Source organism: Sus scrofa, chromosome 10 (genome assembly GCF_000003025.6).
Source record: "Sus scrofa isolate TJ Tabasco breed Duroc chromosome 10, Sscrofa11.1, whole genome shotgun sequence".
NCBI lineage: Eukaryota > Metazoa > Chordata > Mammalia > Artiodactyla > Suidae > Sus > Sus scrofa.
Window position 1 is genome coordinate 33,122,260 of NC_010452.4, and position 17,565 is coordinate 33,139,824.

At 44.1% G+C, this 17,565-nt stretch overlaps 2 protein-coding genes across 2 annotated transcripts in view; one reads left to right on the forward strand and one right to left on the reverse strand.

The window, feature by feature from the left end:
* The window catches only part of AQP7 (aquaporin 7), a 31,500-nt gene extending 23,514 nt beyond the window's left edge, over positions 1-7,986 (forward strand). Inside the window, exon 8 of the mRNA XM_021063972.1 lies at positions 7,959-7,986. Coding sequence (XP_020919631.1) covers positions 7,959-7,971 — 13 coding nt within the window. The 3' untranslated portion in view covers positions 7,972-7,986. The remainder of the gene's footprint in view (positions 1-7,958) is intronic.
* The window catches only part of NFX1 (nuclear transcription factor, X-box binding 1), a 74,360-nt gene continuing 60,995 nt past the window's right edge, over positions 4,201-17,565 (reverse strand). Inside the window, 5 exon segments of the mRNA XM_021064702.1 lie at positions 4,201-4,488; positions 6,090-6,194; positions 6,849-6,994; positions 8,150-8,216; positions 8,912-9,010. Of these exon segments, the coding sequence (XP_020920361.1) occupies positions 4,416-4,488; positions 6,090-6,194; positions 6,849-6,994; positions 8,150-8,216; positions 8,912-9,010 (490 nt within the window). The 3' untranslated portion in view covers positions 4,201-4,415.

The following is a 17,565-nucleotide window of genomic DNA, read 5'->3' on the forward strand; positions in this document are numbered from 1 at the left end:
ACCTAGTAGGAATTTCACATTCTCAGTTCACTGAATTATCTTGGTCAATGATCTACCTTCTCCAACCTTCAATTTCTGCATTGGTAAAATGGGGACAATAAGGATATGTATTTTATGGGGCTTGTAAAAGGGATAAGTGCAGTGCTTGTGTATAAAAAATTCTCAAAAGCTGGTATCTACTACTAGAAGTGAGTCTTGGGAAAGTGGGTAGATGAAGACTTCTGACTCCCTCACCCATGTGGCGGGCTTCAGGTAGGCTGGGGTGGTGGTAGAATGGCAGGGGCGGGGGGTGACTGAAGGCTAGAGTGCTAGAGTGGCTTCACCACTGCTCTGTTCCTTCCCCTCCTATGCTCTGACAGTCCTGGGACAGGCTCCAGAGGCTTGCCCATGCTGAGATGGGCCATGACACTCAGAGACCCTTCCCACCTCTCAGACCCCACCTACCTACTACCCTCCCAAAGGCTCAGGCAGGAACTGTTACCCACCTGACAGGTGGGCAATGCCCAGACCCTGGAAGCAAACTGCACAGGGTGACAGCAAGCTGAGGCAGCCAATTGGGTATCCCGGCAGTTTAAGCAGGGTTCTCTGCAGCCAGGTCTCCCAGGAGGCTGTGCACATGAACCCTGGGGCTGAGGGCTGCCTGAGCCACTGGAAAGGACTCTGAGGGGAGTCCGTGGAGAGCTCCCTTCTTCTGAGGACTAACCCCCGCCCCCCGCCCAGCCTAGGGCAGTTCCAGGTTGGGAAACCCAAAGCCTGGATCCCAGCCCTGGTACATACGCCTTGGAGGCTTGTCCCTTCAGGGTGGGCCTTTCCTGACTGGGGGTGGCCTGGTTTAGAGAATGCCCTGGGGATCTGTGAGCTCTGAAAGGCCACAGGAGATGGTGGGGAACATTCGCGTTGAGGCCCCATGGGGAGTTTGGGAGAGAGAACTTTCCTGATGGTGTAGCAGGGTGTGTGACAGGACTCATGTGAAGGGAAGGAGCTCTAGGCCGGTCCTCCCCCACCAATTCTGGCAGGTCTCCCTTAGAGTACAAGGGCTCCAGGCTTTCAGGCATGAAGCAAGGCCGGCATCATGTGGAAAAGACTCCCCCAGACCTAAACCTCTGGACCCACTCTCTCAGGGGAGACCTTGCGCCTCCCCTCTCCTGGCCGGTTCCCCGCCTCACCGGGCCCTGTCCTGGATGGGATCCAGAGGGCTTCACACAGACCCTGCAGTCAGGAGGGCTGCTTTCATCTCTATCCTGCACACCAGCTCCCACTGCATGTCAGGCTGGCTGCACTGTTGAGAAGAGCCAGCCCTGCCAGAGAGAATTCCAGAGTTAAGAACTTGGTCTCTGGAAAGTTCTGGCCTCATGAAGAAACTCTTGCTGAAGGAGACTGTGGGGCTGGAGGAGTAGGAAGAGAGTACCTGATTCTCGTATGGGGTCCTGATACCCACGGGCTCCCTCCACATAAAGGATGGAGGTGTCGTTCCCTTCGGCCTACAGTGAATATAATTTACTTACTTGGTTGTGTAAAATTCTGGCCACTGTTTGGTGAGAATCTACCAAACCTGTGGGAAACCACTTTCCATTGCTGAGGGGCTCTGAGGTCCCTTTGGGATCCAGGGTAGGGGGGTGGGGGGCAGCTCCCTGCTGGACCGGGGAAGCCTACCCTACCTGCTGGATCTGCTGAACCCCTTCTGTCTTTGCATCACCATCTCACACCTTTCTGCTCACCTGAATCACCCTAGCAGCTCCTGGCTGGGTTTCTTGTCTCAAAGTTAGCCCTCTGGGAAGGCTAATCCCTTTACACATTCTGCCTGAGTGACTACTCTAGAACGGGGTGGGCAAACTAAGGTCATGGCCGAATCTAGACTGCTGCCGGTTTTTGTACAACCTACTAGCTAATGCTTTTTTCATTTTTAAATAGATGGAAAAAAATAAAAAGAATATCGTTGTGTTCACACTTCAATGGCAGTGTTGGGGAGCTGCAACACAAACCCTAAGGCTCACAAAGAGCCCTTTACAGATAACCTTTGCCATAGATGGTAAAGCCAGCTGTGCTCTCCACCCAAGGTCCTTCAGGAGACCCCTGTGGCTCTCCACAAACTGACCCATCTACCTCTACAGCTTCACCACCTGACCCTCCAATTGCCTGTCCACTCTGGACAACTACCCCTTCCTCAATGCTACCACAAACCACAGCCTGGGGTGTCTCAGGACTTTGACCTTAACTTGGCAAACCTCTCTCCTCCAAATGGCAGTCTACCATCTCAAGGCTCAGCTCAAATGCCTCCTTATGTTTTCCTACCCCATCCAGGGGTCCTGTCTCCAAACATGAGAGCAAACCTACTCCTAGTAGCCCACAAAAACTCCTTGTATGGATCTTCAGCTTTTAATAAACACACAAATGACCTATTTGTGCGAGACCAAACAATTTCACTGTATTTGTTCAGATATGTGTCCCCCACTGGATTACTAACCATGAAAGAGGGGCCACGTCAGCTTGCCACAGCCCTAGCACAGGCTGGTGTGGGGAACACGCAGGCGTTCATCAGAAGTGGCTGACTTAGCATTCTAATGTTTTACTTGACTGGTATTATGGATAAAGATGCTTACATATTTTCCAGATACTATAAGCTTTCAGCACCTATGACAGACCATGCATCTCCATGTATATTATCTCATTTAATCCTCTGCTAAGGTTGGTCCTATCTCCACTCCACCAGGCAGCAGGTTACGTGGCAGAGCTGGAATCTGAAATCAGGGCTCCTGCCACCTGTGGATTCTGAGATACTCACAATGTACAGTTCACCCACTGATCCCATTGCCTGAAAAACGGAACATAATCTCAGGAGATTCCTGTCGGGTGTGGGGCCACTGGCTCCCTGCTAAACCACCTGAGACAGAGGTGGTTTTGTAGTTCTCTCTCTTCCTTCTAGTCACCCGTTCCTGCTGCTGTACCTCATATCTTTCAAGGCTTCTGGGTCAGGACCAGAGGGCAGTCCTGGTCTTCCTAGAGAAATCAAGTGCCAGTTTTGTCACATCACTTCTCAATTCCCTTTCTGTTGCTCTGGGGCTTGTGGCTTGTTCTGGAGCAGAAGGAATTTGTTGGAAGTCTGGCCTGCATGCTGGAGAGGCACCAGTGCAAAGAGGAACAAACTAATGAAACTGCCAGTGTACCTGCCTTACAGGAGCCTGAAGAATGCCTCCAGTGGGCTGCTGGCATAAGCCCTGGACTGTCCACATAGGTTTTGGGTATTCAGACAGATGTCCAGAGCTCAGAGACAGGGGAAGCCAATATAGAAATGCAGGCCTGGGAGAAAGCAACACAGGAAAGGTAAGAGACCTTGAGACTTCCTCAACCCGGGGAAGGGGTCAGGACTGCCCTGGGCAGTACAGAGGTCACAATGTGAACCCGGCTGAAAGAGGAACTGGCTCTATGCCCTCTACCTTCACGGTGGGGAGCTATCATGCCTGTCACCAGACAGGTGCAGAGATATATGAGAAGCCCCCGCTGGACTCCAGGAGGCAGAACCCCATAAAGCCCTCTTGACCCCTCTCCTTGGTCTGGAACCGATGGTGCTGGGACCACTGAACAAGTTCAGCTAGGGAAACCTGTAAGAGCTTTTGTCAAAAGACTCAGATAAGATCCCTAGGTTTAACACGACATGCGTGATTCCAGATGTAGTGTTACCAATTCATTGGTGTTTTGGTCGAGAAGTTCGCCTTTGTCTCTCCAAGGATTGTGATCGCTTTGGATTAAGAAAGCAAGGTGTAGAGTTCCCATGATGGCTCAGCAGTTAACAAACCTGACTAGTACCCATGAGGATGAGGGTTTGATCCCTGGTGCTCAGTGGGTTAAAGAAACGGTGTTGCTGTGAGCTATGGTGTACGTCGTAGCCTTGGCTCGGATTCTGTGTTGTTGTGGCTGTGGTGTAGGTCGGCACCTTCAGCTCTGTTTGGACCCCTACACTGGGAACATCCATATGCCATGGGTACGGCCCTAAAAAGACAAAAAAAAAGAAAGCTTGGTATATTTGAAAGTGGAAGCATTTTCAGGAGGAGGATGGATAACTGGGACAACCGAGACCACAACAAAGTGATGTTTTCAAGCTAGAATTCTGGCTTTTCTAAATCAAAGTCAATGCTCCCCCAACCCTCAGAGCAACCATGGTGGTGGTGTGAGGAGCCTCTGCAAATACAACCGCATCACTAGTGACCATCGGAGATCTGGCCATTCTGAGACACTTTATAAAGATGGCAGGGAAGACAGGGGGGTTTCTGATATACTCATGCTTTGGATGTATCAGAACAAGACAGTGTGTGAGCTGTGAGTCCACCAGACAGCTGGGAACAAGAGCGATGTATCTGCTAGCAAACGGGTCTCCACCACACCTAATCATTCTTTTTGCTAAGTGCATCTTGATCCTCTCAGTCCTGGACATCAAAGTAGTCAATTATTGGCTCCTTGGCTATCTTCTGTAAATTACTGCTCCCAGGATTCCTGGAAAGCAAACACAGAATGATCAATCTTTTCTTGTTCATAGGAAACAGATTCAAGTCTTGGAAAGTTAAGGATCAGCAGATTTACCATGTGTGAAGCCTTGATAAGACACTGGAGTTCATGTGAGCTTGTAACTGTTGAAATTTTGTGAGGGGCACACGGGTTTTATATTAATATGTTATTATTTTCTTCTTAGGGCCATAGCTGTGGCATGTAGAAGTTCCCAGGCCAGAGGCTGAATCAGAGCCACAGCTCACAGCAACACTGGATCCTTAACCCACTGAGCGAGGCCAGGGATCGAAACTGTATCCTCATGGATGCCAGTTGGGTTCATAATCTGCTCAGGCACAATGGGAACTCCAGGGGTTTATATTAATATATTATAATTATTATATTTTATACTATTATATATTAATACATTATATTAATACCACTCTCTCTAATCTAAAATTTCAACAATCAAGTCCTATTTAAAAAAAAATTGGGAGTTCCCATCGTGGCGCAACAGAAATGAATCTGACTAGGAATCATGAGATTGTGGGTTCGATCCCTGGCCTCGCTCAGTGGGTTAAGGACCCAGTGTTGCCGTGAGCTGTGGTGTAGGTTGCAGACACAGCTTGGATCCTACATTGCTGTGGCTGTGGTGTAGGTTGGTGGTTACAGCTCCGATTAGGCCCCTAGCCTGGGAACCTCCATATGCTCCAGGTGTGGCCCTCAGAAAGACAAAAGAAAAAAAAAAAAAAAAAAGATCAAGCAAAAGGAAAAAGAGATAGCATGGCATAAACAGGCCAATGACTAGGTCCAGGCGGTACTGGATACAGCTATGGAGTAACATGTGAAACAGCCTGTGCTGACTGGAATCCAGGCCTTCCGCTTCGCAGGAGTGGAGAAGGGTGTGTCCTGGGGAGTTAAGTGGCTCTGGGCACTCCTGGCTGAGGCCATGTCCCACAGGCAATACCTATTGTCCAGGGGGACACTGACTGCTAGGACCCACCTGGTGACCCTGTAAACTTTCCTACCCATCCTCCCAGAGGTTCTGTGTAGGCAGTGCTGCCAGGGCTTCTGTGTGGGAGGCCAGAACAGGAGGAGACTCCTCTGCTTACGTCTAAGAAAACACACATCTGGCTTACTGCTTGCCAACATGGTTTTCTTTTCTCTTTAAATCATGAATATAGGTTCTTGTTGTAAAAATGATTCAAACCATATATAAGCAGACAGAGCAAAACATGAGTTTTGCCCCTTCACTGTTAACTTCCTGCTAGAATCCCACTGCCATCTCCAGATGACCACGTGACGTTCCAAAATCACCTGGGGTGAGAGACTGACTCCATTTCCCAGTGTTGCCATCTACACCGTGGAAATCATGGCCAGTGACTGCTCTCCCTGGAGGGGAAGTGGGTGTTATAAACATCAAACCTGGGATCCCTCTGGCATGAACAAACATATCCAATGTTCCAGTCAAACCATATATATCTGAACACAGCACCCCAAAGCCAGGCCTGAGGAGGCTGCCAATGGCTGGTGCAGCCCAGGACAGTTCAGCCCTTGGCAGCTTCTTTGAACAGACAGGGCCCTTTGGAAGGGAGCTGAAGAAACCTTACTTGTCTGTCTGATGTCTATGATGAGGAATCGGTGGTGGAGGCCGTGACTGCATTTCCCTTTCAAGTACACTCGTCAGCGTGTTAGGAGGACAAATAGACTTCCCTCTGATAAAAGGCAGAACACAAAGCATTGAGAAATGAGAAGTGTTTGTGGAGAGAGGCAGACAGCAGGAGATCCAGTCTGTGGCTGTCACTGAGAGGCTTTGGAACACTGACAGGCACGGTCATCTTCACTTAACCCTCGACCCTTCCCCCACCTCTGCTGGGCCTGCTACCTGCTTCCTCTCATTTCACACTTGAGTTTTCATTGTTAGGGGGTTCTTCCAAATCCCCCAGGTTCTGTCAGTGATCCCAGGTCCTTCTGCTCTCTCCTGGTTCACACTACTGCCTTGTTTCCTCTAATGGCAAACACTGTTTACATGGGATGCCTTGAGTCATCATTCTTTCTGTCTCCATCATGCCAGAGGGCACAAGCAAAAAGGGGATGGATGTGACGGGCAGGCACCCATCCCAAGCCCTCAGAGTCTGACGTGAACTTGAGGTTGTATCCTTTATGTGCATCTGCCCTGAGGACTGAGGCATGGGCTTGATTTTCTGGTTCAGACCTTGAGATCAGTACAGAATGGCTGTCCCAGAGGCAGATTTTCCACTTATTCTTCCAAGGGAGGAAGTAAGGAGAGCAAATATTCACTGGCCCTACTTCCCAGTTCCTGTTTACCCTACTGCCCAGTTCCTCCTGTGATGGCGAGATCAACCTACCTGACTGCAGTGACCACGACGTTACGCTTTGGTTCACTGTCATAGCTCACGCTCTCCAGGCCGTACACTTGGGCCAGGTCATGGATGATCCGGCGGTGGTCTCGGTTCATGGGAGGGAAGCAGTGGCTTTTCTTATTGTTCTTCCCCTGTATAGAAGGAAAAGACGACTGATTGATAAATCATCTGGAAAACAGAAAATGCCCACAGAGGTCCTTCCCACCGTCCCAGAACAGGCTGGGGCAATAAACAGACAGCTGACTCCTAAAGCCCCACAGTGCACAGCTTTTCACGACTGCCGAGCAAGCCGGGGGTGTGAGAGGATGAGGGCTGACAAGCTTCCTTCATCTACTCTGAGCCATATGGCAGCAGCTGGCCAAGGTTTACAGGGACAGAGGGTAACTAAACAGAGATTTACATGGACAGTGTAATGGTTTCTCCTGAGGGGGCCCATAACTGGGGAGCGAGTGATGTTCCCAAGAAATGTCATTTCTTTTTAGTTAAGAAATGATTAAATAAATTGAAGACTCATTAAACAAGAAAATCTCACTTCCTATAAAAAAGTATGTTCTATATTAAAAATGAGCATACAGATACAGACACATAAGCAGAGACATTCACTTGCTCAGGTTTTCTAATTAAGAAGGGAACAAGGATTTTGTCTTTTTTGTGTTAGTATCCCACTGGGAAGTGAGAAGAGAAATGAGAAAGGGAAGGGGTGAGGAGATGGTGGGCAGGAATCCCATCATCATTAGAAATGGAGCTAAAGCAGCATCTTGTCCTCACCCACAGGCCTCCTGCATGAAGAAGGAGGCGCCGCAGGGCTGGCTGCTTAAAGCTATCTCCTCGCCATCCCTGGCTGCCTCCAGGACAGGTTTCACTCTCTTGAAGAAGTCTAGTCTTCAGCTCTACTCATCAATTTTTTAATCTTTGCCCAAGGGTTTCTTTCCAGCCTTTGGGGTAATGAGAGCCAGTGTGTCTGATTATACAACAGCCCTTCAGAGGAGGTAGCATGTCTTCCTAAGGATCCCTATTAAATTCCTTGTCCAGAGTTCCTTCACCCATCCTTAGGCACTGAGCTAGGATTTTAATTTACGTTTCATATTATTGCAGATGTCTTTTCTGAAATAGGACAGGGTTTCCATGGATGTTATGATTGCTGGGCTTCTGGGAAAGATAAGGAACCTCAAGGAAGTTGTGACTTTTCCTGTAACCACTTTACATGGACAGTGTTTTCTGGGACTTGATTTTTTTTAATCAAGCTGGCCTTAGAGACATGTACAGTTGGATGTTTTGATTTCAACCTTATTCACGGCCTCCACAAGGGCTTCCATTTCCTTCTCAATGTCACTGACAAATTTTAAGTCCTTCCTGAAATGAGAAATCACCACAGTTAATTTTACCTGTTTCTGCTCTTCCACCCACCCTCTTCCTATAAAATGCGGACAATGGACAATGTGGGCAGAAAAACTGCAGAGGTCAGGACTGTCAGACAACAGAAGGTTGAGTGTGATGGAACAAAGGAAGAGAAAAATAAGAAAAAAAAGTGGCTATTTCATCAGAAGACCAGGAGACATGAGGAAAATAAGACCTCTTATCACCCAAGAGAGCGGCCATGTAATTGAGACCTAGGTGGCCATAGATCCTTCTGTTCAGGCTAGTCCAGGCCTCAGGGGCACCAACTCCTACCACAGGGCCACACACACACATTTCCCAAGTTCAATTCTTTAGTGAGATAGTTTTGAGAGACCCAAGAGAAGGATTTTTGTAAACATCATATAATCTCTCATAATAGATATAAACTTGCTCAAGCACAGGGGATTACATATTAGTTACTACATATGAAAAGACCAAACATCTGGTAAGCCACAATTAAGAAAGTGAGCAATGGAAGTTCCCTTGTGGTGCAGTGGGTTAAGGATCCAGCATTGCTACAGCTGTGCATGCATGGACATGGGTTGGATCCCTAGCCCAGGAACTTCCACATGCCATGAGTGTGGCAAAAAAAAAAAAAAAAAGAAAGGAAGAAAGGAAGAAAGAAAGAAAGGAAGAAACAAGTTACACACCTGGCATCTTCTTTCAAACTGTCACTGAATTTTGACGCAGAAGAACGTACATTGAAAGGATCAGAATCATCACTGATATGCAACGCCTCTGCTAATCGCCTGAAAGTGAGAAAGAAGTAAATAAAAAGGAAAGGCGGGGGAAGGAAAACTATCTTATAGTACCAGAGTTCTCACCAGGTCCTAATTAATAATCTCATTTAAGTAAACCTGATTATGGAGAATAAGAACAACTGGCGACATATTGGGGACAAATACCCAAATCAATCAGTGTGATATATACCACATTAACAAACAGAAGACTAAAAACCATATGATCAATAGATGCAGAAAAAGCTTCTGACAAAATTCAATACCTTTTTTGATAAAAAATCTCCAGAAAGTGTGCACAGATGGAACATATAAAGGTCATATATGACAAACCCACAATTAACATCACCCTCAATGGTGAAAAACTCAAAGATTTCCTGCTAATATCAGGAACAAAGACAAGGATGCCGACTCTCACCACTGTTACCCTACATAGTTCCGGAAGTCCCAGCCACAACAATCAGAGAAGAAAAGGAAATAAAAGGAATCCAAAGTGGAAAAGAGGAAGTGAAGCTGTCACTGTTTGCAGATGACATGATACTATACACAGAAAATCCTATAGCCAAGACATAGAAACAACCTAAATGTCCATCGACAGAAGAGTGGATCAAGAAGATGTGGTACATATATATACACAATGGAATATTACTCAGCCATTAAAAAGAATGAAATACCAGCATTTTTAGCAACATGGATGGACCAAGAAATTATCATGCTAAGTGAAGTCAGTCAGACAATGAGCCACCAACATCAAATGCTATCACTGACATGTGGCATCTGAAAAAAGGACACAGTGAACTTCTTTGGAGAACAGATACTAACTCACAGACTTTGAAAAACTTATGGTTTCCAAAGGAGACAGTTTAGGGGGTGGGGGGATGTGCTGGGGGTGTGTGATGGAAATACTATAAAACTGGATTGTGATGATCATTGCACAACTATAAATGAAATAAATTCATTGAGTAATAAAAAAATAAGTAATAACAAAAAAAGAAAATCCTAAAGATGCTATCAGAAAACTACTAGAGCACATTAATGAATTTGGTAAAATTGCAGGATATAAAATTAACACACAGAAACCTCTTGCATTCCCATACACTTAACAACAAAAGATCAAAAAGAGGAATTAAGGACACAATCCCATTTACCATTGCATCAAAGAGAATAAAATACCTATGAATAAACCTACCCAAAGAGGCAAAAGACCTGTACTCTGAAAACTACATGACACCGATTAAAAAACTTAAGATGACACAAACAGATGGAAAGATACACCGTGCTCTTGGACTAGAAGAATCAACACTCTCAAAATGACTATCTTACGCAAGGCAAGATTTTGCTGTGTGTGCCTACTTTTATTTTTATTAAAGTATAGTTGATTTACAATTTTGTGCAAATTTCTGCTGAACAGAGGGCTGGATAAAGAAGATGTAGTATATGGAGTTCCCGTTGTGGCTCAGTGGTTAACGAATCCGACTAGGAAACATGAGGTTGCGGGTTCGATGCCTGGCCTTGCTCAGTGGGTTAAGGATCCAGTGTTGCCATGAGCTGTGGTGTAGGTTGCAGACACGGCTCGGATCCAGTGTTGGTGTTGCTGTGGCTCTGGTGTAGGCCGGCGGCTACAGCTCCGATTAGACCCCTAGCCTGGGAATCTCTATATGCCATGGGAGCGGCCCTAGAAAATGCAAAAAGCCAAAAAGCCAAAAAGCCAAAAAAAAAAAAAAAAAAAAAAAAAAAAGATGTAGTATATATATACAATGCAACATTACTCAACCATAAAAAGAATAATGCCATCTGTAGCAACATGCATGGACCTAGAAATTATCATACTAAGTGAAGTCAGAGAAAGACAAATATCAAAGGGATCACTAATATGTGGAATCTAATGAAAAGTGATAAAAAAAGAACTTACAAAAACAGACTCAATGATTCTGAAACCAAATTTATGGTTATCAAAGGGGAAATGTGGAGGGATAAATTAGGGGGTTGGGATTGACATATATATACCATTATACATAAAGTGGATAGGTAACAAGGACCTACTGTAGAGCACAGGGTAACCTACTCAATACTGTGTAATAACCCACATGGGGAAAGAATCTGAAAAGGCATGAGTATATGTATATGCATAACTGAATTACTTTGCTGTATACCTGAAACTAATACAACTTTGTAAGTCAACTATACTCTAATAAAATTTATAAAAAAGAACTGGGGACACGATAGTGAATTGTCTTCATAGAAGAAAATAAACAGATCTAGATGTATATGTCTGAGCAATATGTAGGCTGACACTGGTGACTTAGATTGTTTGGTGAAGAGAAGACTTGGGGAAAGGGAGCACTGGGGATGGTCAGGGGCGGATGACTTGCTCTGAGGTTTCACCTAAAGATCAGATACACAAAGAAGACAGACTAAAATTAAGATCATCTTACAGAAAGTATAGAAAATAATGAATTTTATTAACGTAAGCACTGCATTATTTTCAATAATTTCCTTTTAGATTTTTTCCACTTTTTTTTTTTTTTTTTTTTTTTTTTGCTTTTTAGGGCCATACCTGAGGCATATGGCAGTTTCCAGGCTCAGGGTCAAATCGGAGCTATAGCTGCCAGCGTACATCACAGCCATAGCAATTCCAGGTCTGGGCCTCATCTGCAACCTACACCACAGCTCATGGCAACGCTGGATCCTTAACCCACTGAGTGAGGCCAGGGATCAAACCCGAAACCTCATGGTTCTTGGATTCGTTTCCACTGCACCACGACAGTAATTCCCTAAATTTCTTAATTTTTAAACAGAGATTTAACTTTCAAATTTTCAAAGAATTCCTAGGGGGGGAGATCTTTTGATGTTTTGACTAGTTGGCCACTAATTCAAACATAAACACCAATAAAGTATGTCTGTGGGCTAAATTTGGCCTGCCAGTTTTTCTTGTTTTGCAGTGAAGCATGTTTACAACTTTAGCTGGCATTTTCTTTTTCAAATTCCCATTTCTTTTTTTTTTTTTTTTTTTTTTGTGCTAAGATCTGTAAGTATTTAAGAAAGACTCCTGGAGTCCCTACTGTGGCTCAGTGGGTTCATGATCCAGCTTATCTCCGTGGAGGTGCTGGTTCGATCCTCAGCCTGGTGCAGTGGGTTAGAATCTGGCATTACTGAAGCTGTGGTGGAGGGTGCAGCTCTGGCTCAGATTTGATCCCTGCCCTGGTAATTTTCATAGCCCTTATGGCTGACTGAAAAAGAAAAAAAAAAAGAAACAATCCTTACATAGTGAGGGCCATTATGCCATCATTAGAAGATTGAGGAGAAATTCAAAAGGCTTTCAAAAATATTTAGTTCTGGAATTCCCCACTGTGGCTCAGCAGGTTAAGAACCTGACGTAGTCTCCATGAGGATGCGGGTTGGACCTGGCCTCGCTCCGTGGGTTAAGCATCTGTCATTGCTACAAGCTGCAGTGTTCTCAGATGCAGCTCCAAACTGACCCCTAGCCTGGGAACTTCCATATGCTGCAGGTGCAGCCATAAAAACAAAACAAAACAAAACAAAAACACCTAGTTCTAATCAATAACTGACATTTACTGAGCATCTACTATATGTTAGGCTTTTGCCCAGAGTTTTACGCATTAAAACTCTTGGTTTTGGAGTTCCCGTCGTGGCGCAGTGGTTAACGAATCCGACCAGGAACCGTGAGGTTGTGGGTTCGATCCCTGGCCTTGCCCAGTGGGTTAAGGATCCGGCATTGCCGTGAGCTGTGGTGTAGGTTGCAGACACGGCTCAGATCCTGCGTTGCTGTGGCTCTGGCGTAGGCCAGCAGCTATAGCTCTGATTAGATCCCTAGCCTGGGAACCTCCATGTGCCGCAGAAGCGGCTCAAGAAAAGGCAAAAAGACAAAAACAAAAACAAAAAAACAACAAAAAAAACACCTCTTGGTTTTTATGTATTAATCCTCATAATTCAAGAAAGTTGATACTATCATTGTCACCATTCCCATAGATATTTAAAGCTTAGAGAGATAATGTGATTTGTCCAAGGTCACATTGCTATCCGTGAAGCTAGCATTCAAATCCTGGTAATTTAACTCTAGAGCTTTGGCTGGTTCTAACTACTATGCAATACTGTCTCAACTACACAAGGGTGCATTTCCATATTTTGAAGGCCTTCTGTGTATTCACTATAGCATGTCCGAATACTCAGGACTCTTAATTCACATTTTGCAGTTGAGAAGAGTACAACATTTCTTAAAGGTTAGGGTTTTGAATAGCAGTTATTACAAAGTTACCATAGGGTCAAACCAAGAGGAATCTGGGCAGTGCTATTAATTATTAGATTACCTTCAACACATTTATCCACCTAAAGAGGTATGTTAATTATTGTTCAAAGTCTAACTTCTAGGTTAAACAACACTGCTTAGTTTGCATTTGTTTCTGCTTAACTTTTTTTTCTCCTTTCTCTGCTGTCCCATGGCAAATGGAGTTCCCAGGCCAGGGATGACTCGAGCCTCTTGTGACCTACGCTGCACGGAGGGCAATACCAGATCCTTAATTCACTGGCTGGGCCAGAGATCAAACTTGGTCCCAGTGCTCCAGAGACGCCACCTATCCCACTGTACCACAGTGGGAACTCCTCTGTTTAACTTTTTATCTTGAAAAATTTTCAAAGAAAGACAAGTTACAAGTATATTACAATAAACTTCTATATACCTTTCACCTAAATTCTCCAGGTGTTAACCTTTTTACAGAGCTATACCTTTAATCTTTGGTGGAACCAGAAATTATGCCACTCCTTGAATAAATGCTACTTAATTTGATAAAGAGTATACTCAAATAACTTTGAGCAAACATCATATATAGTGGTGAAATATTTAAAGCTTTCCCTATGAAATTGGGAAAAATCAGAAATAATATCACCACTTTCCACTCAACACTGTACTAGAGGCCCAGTCAATACAATAAGGAAACAAAAAGAAAATAACTAAAAACTGGAAAGAAATCAGAAGAGGACACGATTGTGTACAAGCAAAATCCAAAAGCTACAGAAAAACTATTAGAAATAAGTAATTTAGCAAGGTTGTGTATACAGAGCAACAAATGTCAACTATATCTCTATATGCCAGCAACAAGCAATTAGAGAAATTTTAAAAGTTATAAAAGAAAAAATACTATTTATTTATTATTTCTTTATCTTTTGGCCTTGACCGCAGTATGCAGAAGTTCCTGGGCCAGGGATCAGGGATCAAAGGTCCCAGCCACAGCAGTGCCCTGACCTACAGCAGAGACAACTCTGTGACCCTTAACCCACTGAACCACAAGGGAACTCCAAAAGTATCATTTATAATTGCATCCAAAAAATCAAATAGCAAGAAACAAATCTACTGAAAGATGTACAAAATCTACATAAAGAAAACTACAAGAGTTTCCATTGTGGTGCAGGGGAAACGAATCCATCTAGGAACCATGAGGCTAAGGGTTCAATCCCTGGCCTTGCTCAGTGGGTTAAGGATCCGGCATTGCCATGAGCTGTGGTGTAGGTGGCAGACTCGGCTTATATCTGGCGTTGCTCTGTGGCTGTGGCTTAGGCTGGCAGTTGTAGCTCTGATTCGACCTCTAACCTGCGAACCTCCATACGCTGCAGGAGCAGCCCTTAAAAGCAAAAATAAAAAAAAAAACTATAAAACATCAAGTGAAATCAAAGAAAACATGGATAAATGGAAGGATATGCTTTGCTCACAGATGAGAGACCTCAATACTATAAAGATGCCAAATCTCCCAAACTGATCTATAAATTAAATACCAACTCAAAGTCCCAGCAGGTTTTCTGGGTAGAAATCAACAAGCTAATTCTAAAATTTATTTATTTATTTATTTATTTATTTTTTGTCTTTTTGCCTTTTCTTGAACCGCTCCCGTGGCATATGGAGGTTCCCAGGCTAGGGCTCTAATTGGAGCCATAGCCACAGGCCTACGCCAGAGCCACAGCAACTCGGGATCCGTGCTGCGTCTGCAACCTATACCACAGCTCTCGGCAACGCCAGATCCTTAACCCACTGGGCAAGGCCAGGGATCGAACCCACAACTTCATGGTTCCTAGTTGGATTCGTTAACCACTGTGCCACGACGGGAACTCCACTAATTCTAAAATTTAAATGGAAACGTTGGTGGCCCAGAATAGCCAAGACAATCTTGAAGGCGGACCAGTTATTAAGACTTTTGGGAGTTCCTGCCGTGGCTCAGCCGAAACGAATCTGACTAGTATCCATGAGGACGAAGGTTCGATCCCTGGCCTCACTTAGTGGGTTAAGGATCTGGCATTGCCATGAGCTGTATGTAGGTCACAGATGCATTTTGGATCTGGTGTTGCTGTGGCGTATATGCCAGCAACAAGCAATTAGAGACCCCTAGCCTGGGAACCTCCAGATGCCGGGTGTGAAGCGCTAAAAAGACAAAAAAAAAAAAAAAAAAAAAAAGACTCGTTTTGGAGTTCCTATTGCGGTGCAATTAGAAACAAATCCGACTAGTATCCATGAAGATGGGGGTTTGATCCCTGGCCTCACTCAGTGGGTTAAGGATCCTATGTTGCCTTGAGCTTTGGTATTGGTTGCAGATGAAACTTGTACCCCAAATTGCTGTGGCGTGGCTTAGGCTGGCAGCTGCAGCTTGACCCCTAGCCTGAACCTCCATGTGCCTTCCATATGCCTCAGGTACAGCCCAAAAAGCAAAAAAAAAAAGTAATTATTAATAGTTCAATGGAACAAAATGAGCTTAGAAATAAACCCAGACACAATATGAATAATTAAAAGAAAGGTGGCACTACAGACCACTGGGAAAAGGATTTCTCGACAAATCGTTATTGGTCAAATGAGTATTCAAGTGGGAAAAAAACGGAATCATGAACGCTCCCTATATCCCACTCAAAAAAAAAAAAAAAAAAAAAAATTCAGTCCGGGTCAACTGTAGATCTAAAATGTGAAAGGTAAAATAAGGCTTACAGGGAGTTCCTATTGTGGCTCAGTGGAAACAAATCTGACTAGCATCTACGAGGACGCAGGTTTGATTCCTGGCCTTGCTCAGTGGGTTAAGGATCCATCATTGCCATGAGCTGTGGTGTAGGTAGCAGACACGGCTTGGATCCCACGTTGCTGTGGCTGTGGCACAGGCTGGCAGCTGTAGCTCTAATTCAACCCCTAGCCTGGGAAACTCCATATGCTGTGGTGGGGGCTTAAAAAAGACAAAAGACCAAAAAAAAAAAAAGAAAAAGAAAAAGTAATGACTTGAATAGGCACTTCACAAAAAAGGATATTGAATGGTCAATAAACCTATGAAAAAGTGCTCAACCATATCAGTCATCAGGGAAATGTAAATTAAAGGCTCAACCACATCAAGCTTTACATCCCCAAAATAAATTAAAAGGCCAACAAGGAGTTCCTGTTGTGGCTCAGTGGAAATGAATTTGACTAGTATCCATGAGGATGCAGGTTTGATCCGTGGCCTCGATCAGTGGGTTAAGGATCCGGCACTGCCATAAGCTGTGATGTAGGTCACAGATGTGGTTCAGATCCTGTGATGCTGTGGCACAGGCCAGCGGCTACAGCTCTGATTAGACCCCTAGCCTGGGAACCTCCATATGACATTGCAGCGGCCAGAGAAAGACAAAAAAAAAAAAAGCCAACAATTCCAAGTGCTGCCGCAAACAGACAGAAATGGGAACCATGACCCTGTTGGTGGAAGTGTACTGGGTACAACCATTTTGGACACTGGCAGAATCAATTAAAGCTGAAAATAAGCATAACCTACTAACCAGCAATTCTACTCCTGAGTTTATATCCAACAGAAATGTGTACATATGTTAAAGCAAGTTTAAGAATGTTCTTAACAGAGCACTATTTGTAATAGCCCAACACTGAAAAAAAAAACACATCTACCAACTACAGAACAGATAAATGATGATAAATTAATGCAAGTTTAAGAATGTTAAAGCAAGTTTAAGAATGTTAAAGCAAGTTTAAGAATGTTCTTAACAGAGCACTATTTGTAATAGCCCAACACTGAAAAAAAAAACACATCTACCAACTACAGAACAGATAAATGATGATAAATTAATACAGGAATGAAAATGAACAAAGTATTGCTACATGCGATACAGGAATGAGTATCACAAATGTAATGAAAGAAACCAGACAAAAGTAATACAAATGAAAGATCTGTTATAATCATTTACACAAAGTCTAAAAACAGACAAAAAAATGTTAGAAGTCAGGATAGCGGTTATTTCTCGGTGGAGTGTTAGGGAGGGTTCTGGTAATTTTCTATCTCTTGACTGGGTGCTGTTACACCACTGCATTCATTTTGTGATAACTCACTCATCTGTGCAGTTCTGATCTTTATGTATGTTACACTTCAACGCAGAAGTTCATTAAAAGAATTTTAAGCCTCTTATCTCTACTGGAATCAGGAAATCCTCTAGTCACTGTATAAGTATGCTGTAGGGCATGTGATGTTTATACTTGCCCAAAACCACACAAGCTCATATTTCAGAAATATGCTGATATCATCTAACTGGTTTATCCTTGGACA